The 27,985-nt window shown below is 39.9% G+C and overlaps 1 protein-coding gene across 1 annotated transcript; it reads left to right on the top strand.

Moving 5' to 3' along the window:
• Window positions 1-294: 294 nt before the first annotated feature.
• LOC107571349 (macrophage mannose receptor 1-like) lies at window positions 295-27,756 on the top strand. Its single transcript, XM_016257672.1, has 12 exons — window positions 295-445; window positions 8,319-8,474; window positions 8,648-8,761; window positions 8,872-9,012; window positions 9,224-9,406; window positions 9,576-9,733; window positions 20,660-20,773; window positions 21,146-21,261; window positions 21,971-22,119; window positions 22,265-22,461; window positions 26,687-26,731; window positions 27,574-27,756. The coding sequence occupies exons 2-12, from the start codon at window positions 8,372-8,374 to the stop codon at window positions 27,754-27,756; spliced, it is 1,503 nt and encodes a 500-aa protein (XP_016113158.1). The 5' UTR covers window positions 295-445; window positions 8,319-8,371.
• Window positions 27,757-27,985: the final 229 nt, after the last annotated feature.

The following is a 27,985-nucleotide window of genomic DNA, read 5'->3' as shown; positions in this document are numbered from 1 at the left end:
AAATTTAACAATTAGTATCCTCAATTCCCAAACAATGAAACATTGTAATTAAAAGGAAAGTTGATGTGACACAGTGTTAAACATGCCTCTGTCCCAACTTTTTTGGAATGTGTTGCAGCCATCAAAATCAAAATTTGTTCATATTTACAAAATACATTTACGTTGGTCAGTGAAAACTTTGGAAATCTTTTCTTTGTTCATTAATTGTTACGATCAAATATTTATGTCATTATCTTACTATTGTCTAATATAATTTCTTGATGTTCTGTAGCGTTATATACAATAGGTGGAAATGCATTTGGGAAACCATGCCAGTTCCCGTTTAAATTTGATGGCAAGTGGTATGCCGAATGCGTTGTGGAGGGCAGAGGAGATGCTCAGCTATGGTGTTCCACAGAAACAGACTACGACACAGAGAGAAAGTGGGGCTTCTGCCCAACTAAAAGTAAGACAACACAGCACAAAAACATAACTATTTATTATTTATCGACCACTACTGGCACTGTGTATAGCATTGTGCACAGGATTGGACTGCATTCAGAATATTTATTTATTTTTTTATCTGATAAAACAATTTGTTGATATGTTATGAAGCTATATTTGTAAATCAAAATGGTAACACTTTATATGAATTCTGTATTGATAATACATTATTAGGCATTAGAATTAGGTATTACATTATAATGCATTGACATTCAATATATATCTCAACATTAAAAAGGCCTCCATGAAAAATATGTGATCTGGATAGAACAGCCATTGTTACAAAGTAGCCTACATACAAATTGTTTACAGCAAAGTAAACATTAAAAATATTAATAATCTAGAATTAGTGAACTGAACACACAAGGAACATTTAAAATTATATTTACTGCTGCAGTCCGTAACTTTTTTTGGTTAAAAATGATCTGAAATCAATATAAGTACATAAGAACAAGCAAGTACATAACCAGCCAGTGTTTGAAACTATTGCCTTACTTTAGCCCGATTCACAACTGTTACATGTATTTTAAAGACAACCAGTTTGAAGGGAGCATAATTTGCTTTTCAGGTTCTTCAAGGAAGATAATTCCGCACAAAGCTGCAATTGCAGGTTTTGAAATAGAGATGGCGACAAAGAGGCAAAACTTACGGACTACAGCTTTAAATGTATTAATATAAGAACATGAAAACCTACACAAAGTTGTAGTTGTTGCAACAATAACGTGACTTTGAAAAAAAAATAAAAAATTACACAGAACAAGTGTCAGGTCTATTAGATCTATTTTTACATATAGTATCAGATTTTTTTTGTCCCTTCTGTTACTGTGGCTATCACTGTCAATCATCCCGCATTTAATGTCAATCCAGAAAGTTTACAATGTGTAGCTAGTAGCATTGAAAATATGACTCATTTAGAAGACAAAACAGTGAGTGGTGCTATCCTTGCAGTAAAACTATTACCTATGACATCCCCTTATTCCATGAAAAAGATGGGAGGTGGAAGGAAGAGAAATTTTGAGAAATGCTATTTGTTGCTGATCTAGATAGTGACATTGTTTAATTTTCTTTTTTTTTCTTTTTTCCTGCCCATGAATAACAAAATGCAAGCAGGGCAATTGAAAGCTGGCCTGCTGATGAACACATCTTATGGCACACAGATATTTTAATTTACATTTAATTTACATTTAGTCATTTAGCAGATGCTTTTATCCAAAGTAACTTACAAATAAGGACAATTGAAGCAATCAAAATCAACAAAACATCTAGGTTACTTGTGTAACCCTCGTTCCCTGAAGGAGGGAACAGAGACGTTACGTCAGTGACTGACGAATTGGGATCTCGCCCGAGAGCCCAAGCACCTTCAAGTGTAAACTAAAAAAGCCAATGACAGTTGGCGTGCGTGGCGACAGTTGGCAAACGCACATCGGTTTTTCGCTGAGGAGCCAAGACTACGTGCCCCGGCCGTACAGCGGTGGTACAGCAACTGTGGCGACGGAACGTAACGTCTCCGTTCCCTCCTTCAGGGAACGAGGGTTACACAAGTAACCTGGACGTTCCCATTCAGTCAGTCACGTTCTACGTTACGTCAGTGACTGACGAATTGGGATCCGTATGGAAAACGCCACTATTGCTGACCCCCTCCAGTGCCCTGCGGAAGCCGGCAAGTCCCCCCACACCAGCTGGGGCGGAAGATAGGACAGCGGCTAGGCAGAGGTGACAGCGCTGAAGCGCCCAGGGGAGGTCGCGGCGAGACCGCAGAATGAAAGCTGCAGCCCGCCGAGGTTTCAGCAGCCTGGATGGCAACCCCCGCTGATACGCCGTCACACCAACGCCAGCTGTTTCTCGAACACTCGCGGAGATTCGTCCTGTAGAAGGCTCGGCTCCGAAGCGAAAAGCTGATGTGCGTTTGCACGCGCTCTCCTTTTATACCCGCGCTGCGGGGCGGGGTGCGCGTGGCGAAACACGCACGCCAACTGTCATTGGCTTGTTTAGTTTACACTCGAAGGTGATTGGGCTCTCGGGCGAGAACCCAATTCGTCAGTCACTGACGTAACGTAGAACGTGACTGACTGAATGGGAACAGCAATGATGTGCAAGTGCTATAACAAGTCTCAGTTATCTTAACACAGTACACGTAGCAAGCTTTTTTTAATTAAATAATGAATAAAAAGAAAACAGAATAGAAAAAAATAGAGCAAGCTAGTGGTAGATGCCTTTTTTGCTTTTGTTAATTGTATAAAAAATAAAAGGAAACAAATAGAATACAAAAAGATTATTTTTTTAAGAAAACAAGCAGTTAGTAAATGAATAGAGCACAAGTCTAAAAGGGGCACGTTTTTGTTTTTTAAAGAATTGAAAGAGCTGCGTTTTTGCATCTTTCCCAAAAAGACTCATGGCTGTATTAGATCAAAAGGGTGCTTCTACTAAATACTGAGCAAAGGGTCTGAATACTTAGGACCATGTGATATTTCAGTTTTTCTTTTTTAATAAATCTGCAAAAATGTCAACAATTCTGTGTTTTTCTGTCAATATGGGGTGCTGTGTGTACATTAATGAGAAAAAAAAATTAACTTAAATGATTTTAGCAAATGGCTGCAATATAACAAAGAGTGAAAAATGTAAGGGGGTCTGAATACTTTCCGTACCCACTGTATATATATATATATATATATATACACACACACACACTACCGCTCAAAAGTTTGGAATCAGTAAGACTTAATGTTTTTAATGTTTAATTTTTAATGTAATGTTTTTTAAAGAAGTCTCTTATGCTCATCAAGGTTGCATTTATTTGATCAAAAATACATAAAAAAACAGTAATCCTGCAAAATGTTATTACAATATAAAATAATGTTCCCCTTCAGGAACTCGAGCTGCGTCGAAACGCTACGGGAATGCCTCCAGCGTGACCATGCTCTGAATCACATGTGTAATCAGTCCAATGGATGGACGAGATGTCACGTGCGGGGTGACGTAGCGACCAGGAAGCATAAAAGCATGTGCGGTGAAACCGGCATCAGCTTTCTGTCATTCAGCAAGCGCTCTGTGTGTGTCAGTCTTATTTGGTGTTGTCTGTCCATTATCACTCTTTATTTTACCAATACGAGTGTAGACAAACATAGAACAAACAAAGAACAGCACAAAGAACAGCAGCGCAGGCTTCCGAACCCCGAGAGCGGGCGCTGGATCTGGTGGGTGAGGAAGAAGACTCGCCTGTCTACATTCCCTCCACCAGATCCATATGCGAACCCCACGAGCACAGCCCACCGCTCCGCCTTGGCAAAAGCGCCGGTGAAGACTCCCTCCTCAAAGAGAGCCCTCGAGAGCTGACTCTGCGTGTTTTGCTCCCAAGCAGACAACACACAAATTGTGTGTAGCCCCACCAGAAATATAGTGCGGGCAGGGAAGAACACACAGCCTGAGATGCTGCCCGCTCTTGCCGTTCGGAAGCCCACGCTGCTGTTCTTTCCCCTCGGTGAGAGGGCTCGACGCTCCGCCTGTCTTCCTCCGAGGAGGTTGATGAGGACGTCGATGAGCTCGTCAGTTGCACGAGCATATACCTAATATTATAATGAGCAGCTTTACTGTGGAGCGGAGCTGTTTTACAGTCACACAAACATTATGTCTATAGTATTATGAGCAGCATTTTCCTGGGGAGCGGAGCTTGCACAGTCAGCTTTCGGAAATAAGGGGCTGATTGTGCTTCTCCCCGCTGAACGCTCCGCTCTCACCGGGCACACTCCGAGGAGTGTGTCCGTGCTTGCGAGCTCGCGGTTCGGTCCAGCTATTGCTGAGGCACGGCGGCGATTCAGATCGCGGGGATCGCACGTGGATCTAGCGGATGGGTTGGAGACGGCTTGCCCTTTCTCCGCCTGCACTCCCTAGATCCAGCTCTCTCTCTCGAGGCTGCGGTTTCTTCCACCTCTGAGTGAGAGCTTGCTGCTGCAGCTATTTTTCTCCAAGAAGATTGATATTGTTTGTGTGACCAAGTGGCTCGCGTGCTGCCGAGTATTACAAAGTATTACATAATTTTCAGTTTTTGATGTGAATCTTACCACACCAGACCGTGTTCCTAGATCCAGCTCTCTCTCTCGAGGCTGCGGTTTCTTCCACCTCTGAGTGAGAGCTTGCTGCTGCAGCTAATTTTCTCCAAGAAGATTGATATTGTTTGTGTGACCAAGTGGCTCGCGTGCTGCCGAGTATTACAAAGTATTACATAATTTTCAGTTTTTGATGTGAATCTTACCACACCAGACCGTGTTTAGTCGTTTGGTTGTTTGGCTGCATTTAATTCTGAGGAATTAAATGAGGTTTTTATCTGACTATGAGAAGTTAGATATATCATTTTAAATTTTTGATATGGATCTTATCACACCAGACCATGTTTACTCGTCTGGTTGTTTGGCCGAAGGCTTCTAGCGGAAGGCGGTTCTGCGGACCGTCATTCTCGCTGGATAGTCTCCGTCTAAAACGCCCTGACGCCTAACGTCTATAGGACTTCTGAGGGCCAGCTCCCTCTGGGGAAGAGCGGTATACACGGCATTACACAGTGCCCCCGTCTCTCCTTAGTGCCCTCAGGAGATCGGTCTGCCAACCCTGCCAGTGTTCCAGGGCACAGCGGTCTCCAGCGAGCACTTCTGTCAGTTACCGCCCGTAAACGTAGCGGTGCTCTCACCCCACGCTTTCACGACTCAACCACATCGACGATTGGGGCTCGCGTGCTGCCGAGTATTACAAAGTATTACATAATTTTCAGTTTTTGATGTGAATCTTACCACACCAGACCGTGTTTAGTCGTTTGGTTGTTTGGCTGCATTTAATTCTGAGGAATTAAATGAGGTTTTTATCTGACTATGAGAAGTTAGATATATCATTTTAAATTTTTGATATGGATCTTATCACACCAGACCATGTTTACTCGTCTGGTTGTTTGGCCGAAGGCTTCTAGCGGAAGGCGGTTCTGCGGACCGTCATTCTCGCTGGATAGTCTCCGTCTAAAACGCCCTGACGCCTAACGTCTATAGGACTTCTGAGGGCCAGCTCCCTCTGGGGAAGAGCGGTATACACGGCATTACACAGTGCCCCCGTCTCTCCTTAGTGCCCTCAGGAGATCGGTCTGCCAACCCTGCCAGTGTTCCAGGGCACAGCGGTCTCCAGCGAGCACTTCTGTCAGTTACCGCCCGTAAACGTAGCGGTGCTCTCACCCCACGCTTTCACGACTCAACCACATCGACGATTGGTTGATATTAGCTCAATCAGAGCAGATGGCGGTTCGATATCAAGATGTCGTTCTCGCTCACACAGAAGAGCTGGGGTTAAGACTTAATGCCAAGAAAAGTGTGCTTATCTGGGCGTGGTGTGGGATTCGACCGCGATGACGGTCACTCACTGTCCAGCAGATCCAGACTGCTGGGTCTGATGTCAGCTTCGTCCAACGTGGTTACTTTTGGCCTGCTGTACATGAGACCCCTACAGTGGTGGCTTAAGACCAAGTGGTTCTTCCCGAGGGGAAAACCGCTTCACATGCTCAAGGTCACGTGGCGGTGCCTACGTGCCTTACACATTTGAAGGAAACCTAGGTTATTATCTCAAGGCCCGGTGCTGGGAGCTCCTGGTCACCACATATGCTAGTGACGGATGCATCTCTCACCAGTTGGGTGCGGTCATGAGTGGCCGCCATCTCACGTGGCACATGAGTTGACTGGAGATGCTGGCTGTGTTTCTAGCTTTGAAACACTTCCTCCCAGGCCTAAGAGATCGCTATGTGTTGGTGCGCACCGACAACACAGCAGTGGTCTCTTATATATGTGGGGGCAGACATCCTGTCGAGGCAGGGGCCGAGGCCCGGGGAATAGCTGCCTCACCCTCAGATGATATCGCATGGTCCCCTCTGGTTCTCTCTCTGACTCATCCAGCTCCACTGGGGCTGGATGCCATGGTACAGACGTGGCCGAGGCTTCGTCTGTACACATTTCCCCCGATTGTTCTGCTCCCGGGAGTTCTGGAGAGAGTGCGCTGGAATGAGGTCAGTCGACTGCCAGTAGCCCTGTTCTGGCTGGGCAGAGTATGGTTCTCGGACCTGATTTCTCTCCTCGACGGCGCTCCATGGGAGATTCCCATCAGGAGAGATCTCCTCTCACAGGTGGAGGGCGCGCCCCCACCCGGAGCTGTGGATGCTGTGGGTGTAGCCTCTGAGGAGGCACAACTCATAGCTACCGGTCTCTCAACCGATGTTGTTGAGACCATCCTCCATTCAGAGCTCCCTCTATGAGGAAACTGTACTTCTTGGTGAGGAGACCGCCAGCTCGACCCAACTAACTGCCCATTTGGTACAGTTCTGGAGTTTCTGCAGGCCTGTTTATTCGCAGGGTTGACCCACTCCACCCTAGAGGTCTTTGTGGCGGCCATTTCGGCCTACCATGCCCCTCTCGGTGGCCATTCAGTGGGAAGACACCCTCTTCTTACATGTATCCTCCGCGGTGCGCTGAGGCCGAGGCCTCCGGCCAGAGAAGCTTATGCTTAGTGGTGGATCAGGATGCTATTCCATAGCCTTAAGTCCTCTGATCTCCCCTCTCCTTTGGGGGTCAAGGCTCACTCCTCCAGAAGTTGGCCTTCGGGACGGCAGGCCCCGCCTATTTAGCCACTCCTGGCTCCCTTTTCTCTCACCTTAGTTGTGCTCTTCCACACTAGGCAGGGATTTGCAAGTCTGGCGGCATGGGCATTCTCGTTCCCGTAGCATTTCGACACAGCTCAAGTTCCTGAAGGGGAACGTCTCCAGGTTACGCATATAACCATGGTTCCCCGAAGGGAACGAGATGTTGCGTCTCAGGGCCATACTTCTGGCATCCTTGCCAGCGCTTGCTTCACTCCTAGAAGCTGACGACGGTTTCATCACACGTGGTTTTATGCTTCCTGGTCGCTACGTCACCCCGCCCGTGACGTGGTTGAGAGCGTGGTCATGCTGGAGGCGTTCCCGTCTCGTTCCCTTCAGGGAACCATGGTTACATGCGTAACCTGGATACGGTTTCTATTTTAATATACTTTAAAATATAATTAATTTCTGTGATGAAAAGCTGAATTTCCAGAAATAAATTATTTTAAAGTATATTAAAGTAGAAACCATTATTTTATATTGTAATTACATTTTGCAAGATTACTGTTTTTTTCTGTATTTTTGATCAAATAAATGCAGCCTTGATGAGCATAAGAGACTTCTTTAAAAAAACATTACATGCCCAGCGACAGGCCCAAAACATTACTGCTCTAGAGGAGATCTGGATGGAGGAATGGGCCAAAATACCAGCAACAGTGTGTGACAACCTTGTGAAGACTTACAGAAAACTTTTGACCTCTGTCATTGCCAACAAAGGGTATATAACAAAGTATTGAGATGAAATTTTGTTATTGACCAAATACTTATTTTCCACCATAATTTGCAAATAAATTCTTTAAAAATCCTACAATGTGATTTTCTGGATTTTTTTTCTCATTTTGTCTCTCATAGTTGAGGTATACCTATGATGAAAATTACAGGCCTCTCATCTTTTTAAGTGGGAGAACTTGCACAATTGGTGGCTGACTAAATACTTTTTTGCCCCACTGTATATATGTGTATATATATATTTCCATTTAATCTCTTTAAATGTAACTTTAATATTAAAGTGGTAATAATTAAACATTTAATAAATAATAATTTTAAAAGTCTAAATTATTTGGGTTTCCATAGTGTTTGATAACATTGTTAAAAAATTATACTGTGCAAAGTGTTCATTCTTAGGGATTAATTTAGGAACTAACTTCTACCACTCTATATAACCCACTGTGTGCAATAGTCGCCGTAGGTTGGGACAGTGATCCAGTGGCTGGTGTATTATATCAAAGGAACATGCAGTCGGCACTGACTTGGCATCAGGCACGAACAAGCTGCCAGCAACAAGATGCTGATCTTCTCAGCATTTCAGAGCTGCATGAGCAGGCTTATATGTCAGGTAGACTCAAGTACTTACCTTCACAAATAAAAAAATATATTGCTTGCTCTGATGTTTTCACAGTCACAGATTCCACAATCATTTTTGAAAAGAGTATGTATTTTTTTTACCAATAATATGATTGATTGATAAATAAAGTAGCATTTCAGTATATCAGACACTTTATACTTCAGGCTTGACAAATGTCTTTGGCTCTACACTATGGACTGGGCTTAACAGTCTTGACTTTGAAAGTGGCTGGCAGTGGAGTAATGGAAACCCATTCAGATATCTAAACTGGGCTCCTGGTAAATAAAATCCATGTGCATACAACTGTACACAACTTTATGCATGCACCCATATAAAGGAAGTCCAGGTTTAGTTGTGGAATTGATTGAATGCATGCTCTAACCTTCAGGTCACCCTTCCCTGGAACCAGGCCTGAACTGTGCAGCATTAAATGCTGGTAAAGCATCAAAGTGGGAGAGTATATCCTGCAGTAAGAAATTAGGTTACATCTGTCGCAAAGGCAATTCTACAGATAACACACCTCCTCCAGGTAGGCTGCCCACATACTACAATGGTGCTTGAAAAGTGTGCTTGTGTTTTCTTTACAACAAATGGCTTTTAATAAATGATAATATTACGTGTGGCTCAAGCAACCAAATATGTTTTGGAGACACTATGTGTCACCACACACTATACTATAGGTATACATTGATACATCATGTGCAGGTTTTTACAAGAATGTGTTTCTTTTTCTCTTGCAGGTAAAGATCAGCCTAACTTCTGTCCTGTTGCATGGGTTCCATATGCTGGTCATTGCTATTATCTGCAGCGGACCAAGATGATGTGGAGTGATGCGTTAGCAGCATGTCACAGGGAAGGAGCAGACTTGGCCAGTATACACAACATAGAGGAGCACAGTTTCATTATATCACAGAGTGGGTACTGTAAGTATGTGCAATCTCAGTGTCCATTATACACAAACACATGTTGGGTTTCCATGTTTCCATATTCTATCCATTAACCCTAACCCTACCTCTAAACATAAACCTCACAGGAAAAACAAAACAAACAAACAAACCATTAATACCACCAATCTGAGTGTTTGTTCTGCAGTGCCTACTGATGAACTCTGGATTGGACTTAATGATCAGAGGACTCAGAACCTGTTTGAGTGGTCAGACAGAACACATGTCACCTTCACCAAGTGGCTTGCTGGAGAACCTTCACACATCATAAATCGCATGGAGGATTGTGTTCTCATCAAAGGAAAGGTGGGTCCCCCCCCCCCAATCCTTGTAACAGAGCCCCAGGGTGAGGATCAATGTGCAGAGTTTAATAGATCAATAAACAATCCAATTAGTAAATCCACTAAGGTAATGAATGTGAGCCAGTTAAGGTCAAAACCCATATCAAATCTAAAATAAATACATTTTAAATAAATCCAAAATAGCAGGTATAAAGTTAATAAACCACACATGAAGTTTATAGATTAACATAGATAACGACATGAGAACAAAATGCTCACAAAATGTGTACTAACAACTTGACTTCAAACAGACCAAACAGAAAGTGCCATCAACAGGGATGCATTTCAGATTGCAGAAGATGAAGTGGTTATAGTGTAGAGGGGAGATGGCAGAAGCAGGCATTACATAGTCCCCTGTTCTAGGAGCACCTCCAGGTGCAAATCTCTTTCTAGGTCTACCTATAGGTTATGGAATATGATGATCAGGGTGATCTCGGTGGAAGTCCAAAATCAAAGAAGGATCTAGGATATTATTTGCTGATATCCACTAATACTCCTCTGGGCCATATCCTCAGAACAAGGAAGAATATCCTTCTCCCTCTATGTCTAGAATTGATAATATCACAGATGAGGTAAGCAGGAGTTCCAGCAACCTTTATGGATGGTGGTAGAGGCTCAGGAGATGGTGGTGGTTGTGCTAGTTGCAACACAGAGACATGGAATGAAGGAGAAATCTAATAAGTAGCAGGAAGTTCTAAATGATATGTGACAGCAGTTATTTGACGTATGATATGAAAGTGTATTCGATGTTGGAATTTTAGGCATAGGTAGCTGAGTGGCTGAGCTCAATGTGCTGCAAATGAAAAAAAAAACACACATGCAAATAGAAAAAAAACACCTGTAAATTAAGAAAACATCATCAATTTGACAACACACTTGCAACAAATACTCACAATGTGACAAAACACAGAAACGCACTGCAAATACTCACAACACGAACAAATACGGCAACGCACTGCAAAAAACAGAAACATGCTGCAAATACTAACAACACAAACAAATACAGAAACACGCTGCAAATACCCATAACACAAACAAATATGGAAATGCGCTGCAAATACAGAAATGCGCTGCAAAAACCTGTTCGACTTATGGCTCTACAGGTCTGAGAGAAATTTGAAATATATCGGCCACTAGGAGGCGATGTCTCATTTTTCAAGGCAGTAAATGATTGTACATTGTGTGGTTTTTCGCACATATGCGTGATATTCGTATCATATGATAGAACTCCTCATTCTGGACAACTTTGCCTCTAGAACCACTGCTGTCAATCAATTTGTTTGCCAAATGATTGAGAAGATGTAAAAAAACCTAGTTTTGTGAACTAGTCCTAGGGTTTTTGCAAAAATTCTCTGGAAAAAAAAGAGAAGAAATAAACTGCGGCAGAAAAAGCTAGGTCCATGCAAAATGTAAAGTGTAACTGCAACACTCATTTCAAATGTAGTGGAGTAAAGAGTACAGATACTCATTCAACAATGTAGTTAAGAAGCGTCCTACATTAATTAATCTACACCTCTTAATACCATCATAACGATGCCACGACTATAGAAACCATACACTCGAAAAAATATTTAGGCCCAATTCTTAAGATTTATGTATTTCAATTGCATATAAAATTTAAATCCATTTTGATTACATATTAACTTAAACAAACTATAATAAACTTTGTGATGCAAATTTGCCAACCTTAAGTAAATGAAACAAGTACGTAATAAGATTTATGTAATAGTACCAATAAATCCAATTTGTTTGAAATGCATAAGAAACATGTATATGTATTATTAGGTAATAAACCCAATGTACTTAAAATGCATTACACTTACATAATTTGTATCAATAAACCCAACGTATTTCATATATTTAATCCTACCCCACCCAATAACACCGTGCTACAACAAAATCTAACTACAACACACAAAAAAAGAACAGCAAGACCACCCTGTTACATTACATCAATTTATTAATGCTTCAAAGTATTTGGCTTTATATGAGCTAGCAAGACATACTACACAGTGTTCATACACTTGTGTGCAACAACAAAAACAAAAAGTGCCTTCAATTAACCATACAGCAGATATAAATTAAAAAAAAAAAAAAATTACAGAAAAAAATAATTTTAACTGTTAAAATCATTTTTTAACAGAGTGCAGAAATAAGATCCATCTCCTCAAGAACTGTGCAAATTTGAGGTAGACAGATACATGAGGTAATGATGATAACAGTACTGGTTTCACTAACATTAAAAAAAGAATCTGTGACATGCAATAATTTAGAACAATAGGGCAATGGTCAGAAAAAATGCCATAAGGCTCAGGGGTTGAGTGGCTCTGCACCACCACACTTTCCATGCATATTTAATTACATGTTAGGAGTACATGAGTACGAAAGGAACATTCTACATCTACATTTTAAACTTTTAACATTTAAATTGACTCAAGTACAAAGATTTGACATCTCAAAAATGACATCTCAATTGTCATTACTTAAGAGTTCTTTGGTGACAACTTGGTTGTATCCAGGATTTTCTTCAAACATGCACTTGAGCTTCATTGCGTAGCTTCAGTTAAGCACATAAATCAGTCCAAAACACATCAAACACCCAAGAGTGACACTGCAGAACTTCCACACCAACATCCGGTTGGTCTCAAGGACCAACCCGAGCACCCTCTGAACGAAAGATGTACATGCCCACTGTTGTCTGTGCAATTCTAGACTCAGCATCTGCACTTTTACAGTCCTGGAGGATAAACAAAGAGAATGAGTAGTGTTCCAATGCCAGTTAAAGTGTCATATTCAGAAATTTTGAGGGCAAATTGTTTACAAACTCTGAAATTTTGGATATGTAGACTCATTCAAATGTACATTGCCTGATAAAAAAAAGTCACTATTTGGGTTTTAATAAGCAAATACTGAAGAGTCTAGAATTGGATGATTTTTGGCCTGGCAGAATAAAATAAGAATGAAATGTATAGCCAGTTATTCTTAACTATACTACCTTAAGGAGAAGAGAATTCTGATGGAACTGGGTACAGCAAAGCTTAAAAACATGAGCACTTGTGTTCCAGGACAGTCAAGTGGCTTGATTTCACTTGCACTGCATTAAAAAAAAAGAAGAAAAAAAGCATTAAACGTTGAGTACATTTTACAAGAAAACACAATTTCTTAACAACAAGTCTTAACTTTTATAAAGAATATCTCTTTGGGTTTGAGACTCTATGCACGAACAGCTTGTAACAATCCAAAGAGAAAGGACCATTTGAAATTGCATCATATGACCCCTTTAACGAACTCTTACTGCTTTTCGTCTTCACGAGTAGCACGCTGCGGGAGGAAAATACTAGTTAGCACAGCTTTACCGGGAAAGTGATCAAGTAACATAATTCATACAAGACGATGAAGAAAAGTGTATACATGCGTTTTAACGTACCCTTAGAACTCTCATCTTCACGCTGAGTCTCCCCGGCAGTCTGCCCCTGCCAGTGGCGCTGCGGCCGGAGGAAAAGATCAGTTAATACAGCTCGACTCTGGAAACTGAGATATTCTTAAGGAAACTTAAACCTCTATATCTTGCAAATAACATCAGAATACAACGCATAAAGCAATAAAATAGTCAAAAATGAAATTTAACCTACCATACTCTAGTGGTTTTTCATCTTCATGAGTCTTTCACAGAGCCAGTGCAGAGGAGGTGTGTGGTTGTTTATCGCGGTCATTTAGTACTTTAGTATTTAGATTTATAGAAGGTAAATATTTTTCAGAATGCACTGAAAATCTACAATAACGCACTGTACACAGCATATACAGTAAGAACCCCGAGAAACGGTAATAATACTGTGAAAACAAAAATGATTTACAGTGATTCTGTTTGCTAGCTTTGACTAGTACGCTCTTTGACAATCCAATCAAAGGACGAGAAAATGCTGATGTTATCGTAGCCTGCTAGATGGCCCTGGTGCTGCCAAAAATCAAAACTGATTGGTTAAAGCAACGGTTTCATTGCCATTGATTTTAAGCTACAGATGCCTGCAATGTTGAATATGAAGGCCTTAAGCTGATTTATTTGACCCTGGCAACACGATTGCTGAAATATGATTGGATAAAAGCTCTAATATAAACATACACTACTGGAAGCAGCGCAACCAAGAGAAAAGCTATGAAATGAAGAGAATAGACTATTGGAAATAATTTAATAATATACATTCATGGAACAATATATTAAAAATAAGTCAGTGATTCTGATAGTGTTTAGGCCAGCAGAGAAGGCTTTGCTGGCCCTGACGGCCCACCACTGCTAATATCTTTGATACTCAGTAAAACTACAAGTATCCAAAAATATACTCAAGTTACAAGTACAGTAATTACACTTACTCAAATACTTTACACCTCTGGTTGGTAGTATACATTTTAATTGTCCATATTAATTGCCGGGATTAAAGTTTTCCGTGGCTACGACGGATTTCCGTCCAATTTTCAATTGGAAAAAATGAGGGGAAAAGAAATATGTAGCGCATTGTCATTGTTCTGCCGGCACACCAAAAATCATCCTCACCACGGCTGCAGCTTCTCACTGACAACATAGTAATGCCACTCGCATCCTTCACAGTCGGGTTATTAGCAGAGAACACAGAGCAGAACTTGAATTTCGGTGCATTGTGGCTGAATTGTGTGAATTGTGGCTATTAATAACAATTCTACTCATTCCCGCAGGTTCCGCGTTTATAACGTGATGGCGGATGACAGAACATATCATTTGCAAGTCTTGAGAACTCACTCGCACGCTCTCATTTTCGGTGCGCCCACAGATTGCGATAATGAGAGTGACAGATTTTAATAATTATTATGGGAGTTGCAAATGCGATATTGATTTAATACAACAGTTCAATAAACAAGTGCTGCCTGATTTTGCTCCATTTCATCAACAAAAATAGTTCCAAATAAAGTAACAGCTCAGCCGCTGTGCATCTCTGGGTCACTTACGTCGGTGCTCGTGCTGGGGCTGGTGTTGTTTGGATGCCGATTTTGGAAAGTTTTTGCTGGGATGGGCATTAAAAAATATATGATATTCGCGTTTGCGCCATTATCTCCTTGTATTAAAGTTAATCTTGTTCGCATTCTGTACAGTTCATGTCTGATACCACGCGCTAGCGTCACGTGTTCATGAGGATTAGGCTAATCATCCCATATAGAAAACATCACAAGTAAAATTAATCATGTTTATAAAGATGAACATGGGTTTATTATAGCCCACTTACAATTTACATTTCAGAGATCATTACAAATAAATTATTAAATGCTAAAACTGAATTAATTTAAATGAACAAACTTGGCGTTACATTTGCCTCAGCACCCCTACTTCCCGCGTCCCTGTAACAGCTACAAGTGTATGCACTACTTGCTTTATGCAAGCGCTATATAGCATATATAGGATAAATCACTATACAGGATTTACCCTATTATACTTTATCGACACAAATTGATAGGTGAAACAACAAACAGCCACCCACAAATAGTCTAGAAACAAACGGTTAAAGTTACTCGTCATAAGGCTACAGAAGAATACCATAATTCCTCCATTCAATTAGGCCTAAGACATCGAGAGTCACGCAGACCTATAACAACCCAGCCACAACACATAATTGCAAATAACATGCCTTACCTTAACACAGAATCGACCACACGTTTATATTTTTTCTATGAATCTTTGAGTTAACGTACTAAACAGGAGTGGAATTTGCACCGCAGCGCCCCCACACCTTGATGCTCATGACAAGAATAGCATTTATAGTTATCTTTATTGACGTGAATTTGGTTTAAATCGCCGTCATGCATGAATGAATGATATGAATCGAATTTGTGCAACTCATTTTATGGACGACAGTTTTTTGAACCTAGAAGAGTACAAGGCTGGCTGTGCACAAAGGCTATTTCTAAAAACAAAAAAGGGTCAATTACGACTTTGCTATGACAATCTAGCGCTTCTGAATCAGCGACTGTAAGTATGTTTTGTTATTAGTTTAAGTATTTGCTATTGACTGTTCAAATGCGGAGTTTTGCACAGCGCAGAGTAACGTGTCGTGTGTGTGTGTGTGAGGGGAACAGGGTCACATCACAGGAGAGTGAACTGCCTGTCAGAAATCATAGCACGTCAGCTGTCTTAACCACAGCTTGTGTACTACATCATCACTGTGTCTGTCACGCGACTCTGTTGCCCTTTCGGGCTTGAACTGATGGTAAAACTAATGACATTATTTCGCGATTATGGTGAGGGGCATTACATATCCGACGCGTGCTTGTGGTGTTCGGCAAATCACAATGCACTGGGTCAGCTGGCCAATCAGAGCAGACTGCGCTTGTCAAAGGAGGGGGCTTTGTTGAAAACTACGTGTTTGAGAGAGGCGGGGCATAGAGGACCTACAATAATGTACAGTATTTGAAAAATAATGTGTTTTTTTAACATTAAAGCATGTCAACATATTCTAAATAATGATCTTTAAAATAGCATCATATGACCCCTTTAATATATAAACACAATGTATTTTTCTTAAATATATACATGCATATGTTTGTATTTATATATACATAATAAATATATACAGTATACACACATACATTATATGAACAAAAACTTTTATTTTGAATGTGATTAATCGCGATTAATCATTTGACAGCACTATTTTTATTAATACTAATTTCATATGATTGGTAACTTATTCGTCTTATTCTACTTCTTATTATATTGTTTTAAATATAACTTTTAAAAAGCTTATAAACATACATTTTTGAATTTGACATAGATGAAAATGATGCCATTACAAAGGTAAAAAGAAAATACCCCTGTAAGTCACTTTAAAGAGTCAAATGTCACCTCGTATTAGGAAGGCAAATTTTTTTATCAGAATTTTTGATTATTGATCAGAAGGTGCTCCTAATATTTTTAAATTAGGAGGACAAGTGGTCCTAAAAAGAAAAGTAAACCTAGAGCCATGTGTAACAGTATATTAGATCCATGCATGAGGTCTTAAAGAGACAGCAGCCTAAATAAACCTGCTGCTGTCTTTCATTATACAGTGAAGACTATCCAGTGTTATTTTACCGTTGAATAGATTATAGTTAGACCTAACTGAAAAAAAATTAAAGTACTGTTAATTTAATTTGTATCTTATTATTGTTTTTGTTTGTGCTATTGATTGCTATTCATTTATTTGTTCTTATTTTATTATTTACTATTTACTTGACTTTTTTAGTTAAAATAAATTCAATTCTGAGTGCACGTGATTCTTGGGTGGGGAGGGGGCATGGTCAATGGGAAATAGTCCTGCCACCACAGCTGTAAAAAAATCCTAGAGGAAACACTGCATACATTTTAATAAAATTAGAAAAATGCATTTACAAAGGTAAGAAGGAGATGCCCCTGTAAATCACTTTGAGTTAAATGTCACCTAGTATTAGAAAGGTTAATGTTTGATCAGAATTTTTTATTACTGATTAGAAGGTACTCCTCATTTTTTTTAAATTAGGAGGACAAGCGCTCCTAATTACAAGAAGAAGAAAAAAACTGCTCTTAAACTGGGTGTGTCAGAGGTATGGCCAGGGGCGGACTGGGACAAAAATTCAGCCCTGGCACTGTAGCCACACCGGCCCATATTACCACACCGACACAGCCCCACCCACACACACACACATTCACTACTTACATATGTGTACAGATGGTGAAATAATATAAGCAGTACCATATATGTAACAGATATTTAAACATTTAATGTATGTGTCTGGCAAATAATGCTTACTACCTTTTAAAGAGCACACGTTTATAACAAATTTACACATACAGTAAAACAAAAGAAAAAGAATCTGAGGATGTTGTAGAGTCTGTGCGCTGTCTGTTTATGCCATTTGTCTGCTGTTACTGTCATTCTCTACAGTATGTTGTTCTTTGTTGTCACTGTCTGTCTGTTGGGTTTTTCCTACCTCTACCACACTCCTCCCTGTCTCTGCTAGGCCTACTGTAGCATCCTTCCTCACAGCACTGGTGTTGAAAGACCAGTGGTCTTTGGCTGTACTGATTCCAGCATCATCCTAGTTAATGAACACAGTATAGGACTTCTGAGCAAAATATTTTCTCACTGACTGCTCTCAACATTGGAATACACATGAATACAAACAAGTAATAATAGCAAAAAAGGGAATAGAATATATAGCAAAAACTATAAATAGTAGCAGCAGTAAATCCTTTTTGATATACAATTATTTGTGAATTAAAATATGCTGAAGTGTTGCTAGTATGTGCTGCATGTGCATTTGTGTGAGTGTGATCTCTCTCTCTCTCTGTGTGTGTGTGTGAGACACAGGCACAGGCTCCTATCCTAAGAGTTAATTAATAGTTAATTAGAGCCACATTATTAAGAAACTGGCAGCATCTGTATCAGGGTGTGTCTCTACCTCCATGACACTTGACTCTGCAGTCCACCCTACCTAAGGAATAATTGCATACTGTAAACTTATGTACTGTATGTGTGCTCAGTGTTTTATTTCTACATATTCAATGTAAAGTTCACTACAAATGTCTACAGTACTATGGCTATTGCTATAGGTTTGTGATGTGTTAGACTATATTGCAAGTAGCCTACATCAGTTTTTACCCTAAATCCCACTTTATCTGCTGATATTTCAGTCATTCAACTCAGTAACAGGCTCATTAACACTTAAGTTAACCAATTATCACGAAGCAATGTCATTTTAAAATATACTGGGGTTCTACGCTAAGCTTACAACTGTTTAATACAATGTAGGCTACTGTCAAAAAAAAACACGAGCTAACTGGCAGAAGTAGTGTGAAAATGACTTGTGCTAGCTGTATTTTTTGTTTTCTTCTTACCTCTGCGGCACTAACTTTCCTCGCTGCAGCAGCGGAATTTAAACCTTTTGAAAAGAGTTTGGTTAATTTTACGCATTTAGCAGTGTCGGACTTAGGCCCTTTTTTTCCTTTCTTAAAGTTTTTCTGTACCGCCTTTCCTTTTTTACGGTCCATTATCTAGCTTTCACTGAAAATTAGCTTGTGTTGCACTCTTTCTGATGACGTGCTTGATTTTGACTGAACGGTTCTGTCGGCCCATATCGGGACCAGGCGGCCGGCCGTTGCTGACTGGGCCAAATGCTTAACATTTATTTATTATTAACATTATTATTATTATAACCATAGAGGAATCGTGCAAGCGATAAAAATCCATCCTATGCGCTGTTGGCCCGTAAAAACAATTTTATTTATATATATTTAGAAAAAATCTGACCGGCCCACATTAAACAAAATGGTCCGGCCCCTCTGGCATTTGCCAGAATTGCCAGATGGCCAATCCGCCCCTGGGTATGGCTGTGGAATGGGGTTTAGCCGAGGAATAATTTTCAGTCAAAATATATATTTTTTTGCTTTAACCCCTGTAACTGTGGCTCATAAATACTCACAATTATTCGATAAACGAATACTCACAAATACTAACATAAAAGTGTCACAGTTTGGTGGCTGTAATAAAGTGCACAATGATGGAGTACTACAAACAGTCCTTAAATAAGTCAGTTCAAATGGAACAGTAGGGAAATACGATCACGTAAAACAGATGAGAACAGACAATAGAATTTAGGAAACTCGGGGTTTAAATACAGGAAATATAAGGAAAGCAATCACAGAGAACAGAAATAGGTGTGGGACTAATTAGAAGCCATAGAAACTAACTAGAAGGGAAAACAGGAACCAGGCAAACAGAGAGGAAACATAAGAAATAAAACAAAAACAAAAAAAACAAAAATAGTCTAATCCTGTCATTAAAGAGAGTGCTGCATAGCACTGTAGTCAACCTCTGCCTTCCACCAAAATGTTTGTAATGTTTTATTTTGTATCTTTTATTGTTGTTAATTAAGCACCTTTGAACTTTTTTTTTCACACGTTTGTTAATGTTATATTTTGTATATTTTATTGTCGTTAGTGGCAATGGTAGAAACGTATTGATATTCATTATATTATTCATCTCTGTGCACACCACTGCATCAGAAATCATATGTCGTATGTAAAGTTTTGATTGTCATATGGCCACGTTTACACTGTCAGTTTTTGGGATTGGCAAACACATTTACTTACAGGTGTGAAATGTCCCATTTCACACAGCAACTTACAGTAGGGTCTCGAATACTGTTTGTTTACAGGACTCACAACCGCATTCATCACGTCATACAGTGGTCTTCTGCACAAATGCTCCGTATCTACCATGTGCTGCGTGTTTTCATGTGTGGTTTCATTAACTTACATTGACAGAGAAATGAGCTGTGTGTCATCTGAAATGTTTGTATCCAGTCTCCACTGGAGCCGCTCCCATCAGATTTGTGTTCTGCGCACGACTCAAATGCTCCGCTCTACACCCAAATATAGAAGCTGCTGTCGGTTAATAAGGGTTTGATGGATGAACTCCTGGCTCATTTGGATTCTTGTTGTGTCAAAAAGTGATAAGTCTTTCAGTTTTATAGACATCGACATCTTTGATATTACTTTGGTCACTGTTGCTACGGGCTTGACTCATTCAAGACCCTACTGTAAGCTGCTGTGTGAATGGGACATTTCAAGACTCACACCTGTAAGTAAATGTGGTTTTCAATCCCAAAAACTGACAGTGTGAACGTAGCCCTAGTTGTCCAGTCCAAAGAATGCAGTTGTGAGTCCTGAAAATTTACGGGTGTGAGTTTGGTTACAGAATGTGTGTGAACATAACCGTATTAAGGACTCAGATACAGGACTGACAACTGTATTCTGCTGCTGTGCGAACGTGGCCTGTATATATATATATATATATATATATAGCTGTTGGGTATTGCATAGCTGAAATTTTGTTTTTTGCCTCTGTAATAGGAAGGTAGATGGGCAGACCATATGTGTGAGATGGAGCGTGGCTATATTTGCAAAAGGAAATCATCTAGCAAGCCTAATGGCACCCCAGAGATTGTCAGTCCTGGATGCCAAGCTGTGAGTCTACTGTACATTATACTCCATGTTTTAATTTTTTATAAACAAAAAATAAAATAAAATATCAAAAATATATGAATCAATCAATCAATCCATCTGTCCATCCATCCTTCCATCATTATTTGGGTATGTGCTTCAGTCTTCTGCTATCTTAAATAGCATGACATCTTAAATACATGAACTACATTGTCATTTCATTACTTTATCACAAGTCAGGACCTCAGCATATGCGATTAATTATCAAAATTATTAATAATTTAATTTAAATCCACAGTCTGTTTCAAAAATACCCAAACAATCTTTATTTATAATTGTAAAAGATGTATGAGGAATTGTCACTGTGATTAAGTCATATCTGTCTGGCTCCCATAGGGTTGGGTTAGGTACAGCTCTTACTGTTATAATATTGCCATGGAAAGCAAGTCTTTTAATGAGGCCAAACTGAAATGTGAGCAGACAGGAGCTCGTTTGGTTGATGTTGCCAACAGGTAATGCAGATTATATTTGTAGGTAATCATATAGGGTACAACTGAACTAAAGGTACACCTCATAGAAAAAAATAGTTTTTCACTACTCCCATAGTGTTTGACTGCAGAAAATATAGATATATTTTTATGACACATTGATAGAGCAGCAACACATGTGGGCAAATAAATCATAAAAATGGGTTGTTTAATTTAAAAATATTTTGTATTTACCTGCTTTGGAAACATTACAGTAAACACTGCTATTAGAGATAAAAGAAGTGAACCTGGAAAAAGACTTGAAAATTTGGGGACAAAAACAAGAGATTGTTAGTGAATTCCAGGAAATTATTTATGGGATATATATTATAAATGAAATCTATAATATTTTACCTGGGTGCACCTTTAGCCCTGCTGTACCCTGCTATTCATTATAGATATGCAATTGTCAGTGATTTATTGAGCAGTTCAGAACATTATTTGTTTAGTGTCTGTTTTTTTTTCTTCTTCCTTTGCTTGAATTTGTTTGTTTTGAATCACTTTTTGGATTGAATGCATTCCTGTTTTTCTATATTAAGGATATTTCTAGACTACTTAAATTGTGCACAATGCAAATAATCTCTGTTCATGTGGCATTATTATATTCGTCTTTGTTTACTTTAGTAAACACTTTTAATTACTGTTTGTATGCATACATTTATATAACATTCTTAAATGCTGTGTCTTTAATTAGGTATGAGAATGCTTTTCTCATTAGCTTGGTCGGTCTTAGGCCTGAGAAGTATTTCTGGATTGGCCTAACTAATACTGAACGACTTGAGCATTTCCAGTGGAGTAATGGTGATAAAGTCAAATTTACACACTTTAATGTTGGCATGCCAGGTATGTTGATTAGTAATAACAGTTTTTATTTAATTTTTGAATTGTAAATAGTAGGTATAATGCTTTGATTGTGTAACATGAAATCATGTCTGAATCTACCTGAATCCAAATCTAATTTTTGTTCTTTTGTCTTTTCACTTTGTAGAAAGACACAGAGGTTGTGTTGCCATGTTAACAGGAACTTCAGCAGGATTATGGGATGTACTGGACTGTAACAGTAAACAGAAATACATCTGTAAAAAAATGGCAGAGGGTGTTACTACCACTCAAGTGCCCCCAACAACACAGCCTCTCAGCTGTCCAGCTGAGTGGACTAAAAAAGATCCAGGCAATTGCATTCAGGTGAATGTGCACAAATACATTCCTTCCTGAAAGAGTAACATGTAACACTCATACCAGAGGTTGGTTTAACAAGAAATGTTTTGCCATACACTAAACTTAATTTTCAGATATTTATAAATTTTGTCCATTATTTATAATCTGCTTAGTGGTTAAATTGAACATAATAGTAATTCAAAGTGCTTTATATAAACTGCACAAGTGTGCAATTACATAAGAAACAACAACAGAGTGTCTTTTAAATCCCTCTTTTGTGCAGAACTACTTCCACTGTGAATTCAAATCTCAGTTTGTCAGTTTAACAGCTGAGCACAAGCCTCCGTTACTAATTCCAAAACGTCACTTTAGAACTAGTAACAAAGGAACGTTGAGTTGCTTCATTGAAAGCTAATTGCATTACTGCAGTAAAAGCTCACTGTATTATGTAGAGTATTATGAGAGAGAGAGCAAGTGTGAGTACCTGCATCTGATACAACATTCATTCTTCAGCTCAGTCTCGTATCCACAATAAACATAAGTTTGAATGTCTGCTGAGGACAGCGTTCTTTGTTGTAATGTTAATATAATTCCTTTAATCTGTTAATCGGTGATTTTGCTGCTCAGTGCATTTGTGCACTGTGTCAAGCTGTTGTTGAAACTAAAAATAACTTTCGTTTATAGCCTTTATAACTTTTCAATGTAAAAGTCTTTACTGCTGACTCACTCATAAAAACAGTCTCTTGTCACCATCTAATGGCGAAACAATGTAACTACAATACTAAATACTTAATACTAAATACTAAATACTTATTAAATATATTATTTATATAAAATAGTATTTTTTGAATAATAATATTTAATAAACAACAGCAACAGCCATCATTAAAGCTGCAAGCAGCGTTGAAAGGGCCCTTGCACCCGAGCTCATCACCACCCAGTGGCTTAAGGAAAACAGTGAACGGTGAGCAATATGTATTTAAAGTGTTAAATATAGGAGTAATATGTCAAAGTCATGTATATGTGCCAAACTTCCTGCTGCCAGCTGGTGGTGCGATGACTATAACTCGATATTGGCATGTAGATGTCTTCAAGCTAGCACTTTTATCAAACATATGAAGTTTGGTGCAGATTGAACATGGTATGGTATACGTTTGAACCTCTGCTTGGAGACAGCCTTCCCTTTCTGCTGACCTCCGTAGCAGACAAAGAGCTGTTTAGAGCTTCTAAAGCTCCAGGTACAGTCCACGTATATGCGCAGTGCTTTTACGGGACACAGCAATGTAAGGGCTGGATTTGCCTCCTCTGAGGGCAGTGCTTGCAGGTTCACCACCTGATCTCGGAAGGGAGTGGTGGGAACCTCAGGCACGTATCCAGGCCGGGGTCTCAGGACCACGTGAGAGTAGGCCGACCCGAACACAAGGCACTCTTTGCTCACCGAAAATGCTTGGAGGTCCCCAACCCTCTTGATGGAAGTGAGCGTGGTCAGGAGTAGACAGGAACTTAAGCTCGACTGAATCCAGCAGCTCAAAGGGACCCCTCTGAAGTCCCGATAGAGAGGTCCCAGGAGGGCACCAGGGGTGGCCTAGGAGGATTTAACCTTCTGGCACCCCTCAGGAACCTGACGATGAGATTAGTGTTGACCACCGCAGGTGACAGATCAGCTAAGTCTGCCACGTCCTGTCCAGAAGCCACACGTGGAGGTTCCAAAGTTCAGGACGCGGGTGCCAAATGGTGCCGAGCCCCTGAGAGAGCAGGTCCTGTCTCAGGGAGATACGCCAGGGAGGGTCCTCACACGGCAACCGCCGGAGCCGTGTGAGGCACGTTTTGTGGACTGTTTAACTGCAACACCCGCTGACTGCAATGATAGAGCTTGGAATAGCCAGGACAATTTTTAATATAACTCTCACTGGATTCGGTTGAAAGATGAAAGTCATGTACATCTAGGATGCTTCAAGGGTGAGTAAAACAGGTTAATTTTCATTTTTGGGTGAACTAACCCTTTAAGAGCCGGGGGGGGGGGACCTTTGAACAGAATGGAGATGTGTAAATTTTTCTTATTTTGCCTAAATATCATATTTTTTCATTTAGTACTGCCCTTCAGAGTCTACAGAAGACAGTTACATTTTCCTTCTGGAGCATCAGTGAGCGTTTGAACCTTCTGTAAAAACATGCATTTTGTATGATCCCTCTTATTTTGCTGAAATAATTAATATTTCATGTATACAGGTGCATCTCAATAAATTAGAATGTTGTGGAAAAGTTAATTTATTTCAGTAATTCAACTCAAATTGTGAAACTCGTGTATTAAATAAATTCAATGCACACAGACTGAAGCAGTTTAAGTCTTTGGTTCTTTTAATTGTGATGATTTTGGCTCACATTTAACAAAAACCCACCAATTCACTATCTCAGAAAATTAGAATACTTCATAAGACCAATACAATTTTTTAGTGAATTGTTGGCCTTCTGGAAAGTATGTTACCATTCGTCGCTCAAACTAGATATATACTGTGTATCAGAGTCAGCTGATGCGAGCTTGACCAATGTGACCTGCCAGAATTAACGCTACACTAGATATATATATATGCATACTTACAGTATAGTAAATATATATATATACTGTATATATATATATATATATATATATACTAAATAGTATACTGTTTACTATACTGTAAGTATGCATATATATATATCTAGTGTAGCGTTAATTCTGGCAGGTCACATTGGTCAAGCTCGCATCAGCTGACTCTGATACACAGTATATATCTAGTTTGAGCGACGAATGGAGCTCAAGCATAGATCAAGCAGACCACGACATGTGTAACGGCTACCTAATTTGTTATGTACCTTTAAGGCACCTCCTGTGATGTCATGCGTTGTCTAGGTGGGTGTGCCTGTGTAACGTTTGCGCTGGTGATATAGCGGACTGTTCTACTATACTCTGCTCCAGAAAGCATCCTGATTCTTTTATTATTTTTATTTGTAATTCTGCCAAAGTGTGTCTTGTAATTTTCTCCCCACTCTCCTCCATGTATGCGGATAGTGCGAGGATCATTTGAAGCTACGTATAAAGATGAATGGGATCACCAACTCTCTCGTCTATGAGTATTCTTTTCCTTCTTTTATTCCTGACATCTGGGCAAATCCTAAAACACTCTGGTCGACGTTACAAATTGGCACCCGAACATCTGGATCTACACCTGTCATCGGTAAATCTGATCACACGCATGTTGCACTTTTATTGGAGCTGAGTATTGTGTGATTCACCCGAAGCACAGACATTGGCTGAATAGCTTGCTAATCGTGCGGACCATGCGGTCGTCTCGTTCTGGATTCTCCATTGAGATTAAAGACTTTTTCGTCTGTTTGCGGATGCGGTGATCAAGGATTGACTGGAATATTGATCGGTGAGATACAATTATTGAACTTCTGGACATGTAAAAAAAATTTTTTTTTGCTCAACTGAACAATGTTTTTTTGATATCAGGACGTTTTGCTCATGTTGGCTGGACAGTTGCGCCACAATCGTGGTCTTTAAAAAGAAAAACAAAAGACATTTGTATGGAGTAAAGGAAGAAAAAGTTAAAGTTAAAAAGTAAAAAAAAAAGTTTAAAAAAGTTAAAGTAAAAGAAAAAAGTTTTTGGCTCAACCTCACGTTGACTGGACAAGTGCAGCTGAGCTCACCCCCTGATAAGAAAACTTGGTTGGGTAAAAGTGTAATCTAACTTGTTTGAAAGTCATTTGTGCTTTATTGAAATGTTCCTAGATGATTGGAATGTGTTAAATTAGGGTGTGTGATTAGGGGAGATAATTTTATTTACAGGAAAAAAGTACAGTGAATGTTTTTTTACTGAATATTTTACAGAACTGCTTCGGTTTCTCTTCATTTGGTGAGTGGAAAAAAAGTGTTTTGATAGATACTTTTTGATTTGTAATTCCTGAATTTTGCTGTTTGTCTCCCATATATTGTTTATGCTGGTTTATTATACCTGATATGGCTACTCACCCTGACTTTCAAATGGACCTTTCTGACCTGTCTTCAGACACAGACGAAAATGCAGAGACAGAGAGAGTCACAGCATACTGTCAGGGGCTTAAGAGCTCAAGTTCAACTTTTACAAGCAGAAGTGGCGATGCTACAACAGTGCCTCTGCGACTCACTTGACCTGCAAAAGAACATGCTGGAGTGCTTGGGAACAAATTAATGCTCTGTACCTGTTGTGACACAACTTTCCCCCTTGGCTAGCTCCACGCCATACAACCGGGCCCAGGCTCCTTTGCAAGACTTAAGGTCAGTACCTGTCAATGTGAACTTCCGCGTTTCTTGTCAAAGGAACCAAGGAAATGGTTCAATACTCTTAGTACACATGTAACCACATGGGATCAGTTCTGTGAATTTTTCAGAATGTTTTTTCTGCCTTCAGATAACCAAGAACGGATAATGAGAAGCATTATGGACTGCGTGCAAATGCCTGATGAACCACTACCAACTTTTGTTGCTCATATGCTGAGTTCCGTAAACTAAAAACTCCTCCACCACAGCAGAAACAAATAGACTTGACATGTAAGCATGTGCGTGAGAAGTACAGGGTTGCACTTTATGGCACGCCTATACCATCAGTCATGGAGCTTATTTTGCGCCTATGAGCTTCATGCAGTTCTTGGCCCAAGTGGACAGAGTTTACCCCTGGCACAGTCTATCGGTAAACCTGTGAGTATCGTCCAATGCTTCAAATGCTTACTACCAGGGTACATCACTCGCACTTGTCCTAACTGTAGTTCTGGGGTGGAGCAAGATTTGCAATTGTCAAACCTAATCAACAGGCCGACACCAGCAATAGTGCACTAAGTTCGGGCCAGTTGGGTGGCCATGGCTGGATTGACGGTGAGGACGTACTGAATTCTGACAATGGCCAGGCGGGAAACTTCAGGGGGGGGAGGAAGTTTCGAAGAGGCAATCCTCCCTCCAGAAGATATATACGCTTATCTTGTTATCTTGTTCATTTGTGACCAATCAGCCAACTTTGGGTCACATGGAAGATGTTACATCTACATCTTTCTGGAATACTCCGTTTAAAGTCAAAGTTAATCTTCAGGGGCTTCAGGTTAATCATCGGTTTGCTGTTATTTCAGGGCTTTCTACTCCCCCTTGTTTTGGGAATGGACTTTATGCTGAGAGCTTCAGTAACAATTCATGTTCCGTCCAGAACTGTGGTGCTTGATGAGGAACCTATGCTCATAGAGGAGCTAGAGGGTGTGGATCTGGCAGTACCTGACCACAGTGTGGCATTTTGGGGGTTGAATCTTCCGCTTTAGATGAAAAAATAGCAGGGGCTTCTCTAAATGATCACCAAAAAAGGCAGCTGGCTGAATTACTGGAGACCTTCAATGTTTTGTTTGATGGACATTTGGGCCACACATCTATGGTCGAACATAGGATCGAAACGGGTACTGCAAAACCTATCCATCTCGCTCCTTACTGCTCTTCTCTAGCAAAAAAGGAGTTGATAGAAGGACAAATTCGAGAAATGTTAAAGGATGGCAT

Source organism: Sinocyclocheilus grahami, unplaced genomic scaffold (assembly GCF_001515645.1).
Source record: "Sinocyclocheilus grahami isolate Dianchi unplaced genomic scaffold, SAMN03320097.WGS_v1.1 scaffold1582.1, whole genome shotgun sequence".
Taxonomy (NCBI): Eukaryota; Metazoa; Chordata; class Actinopteri; order Cypriniformes; family Cyprinidae; genus Sinocyclocheilus; species Sinocyclocheilus grahami.
This window is presented reverse-complemented; position numbering and strand designations above follow the sequence as displayed.

What these genes read in the sequence shown, in the direction of transcription:
- LOC107571349 (XM_016257672.1), top strand. Translation starts at nt 8,372, where the DNA reads ATGCAGTCGGCACTGACTTGGCATCAGGCACGAACAAGCTGCCAGCAA. An exon ending in ATATCTAAACTGGGCTCCTG is followed by an intron (nt 8,762 to 8,871) that starts GTAAATAAAATC and finishes TCTAACCTTCAG; the next exon opens with GTCACCCTTCCCTGGAACCA. An exon ending in ATCCAGGCAATTGCATTCAG is followed by an intron (nt 22,462 to 26,686) that starts GTGAATGTGCAC and finishes CCCCTTGGCTAG; the next exon opens with CTCCACGCCATACAACCGGG.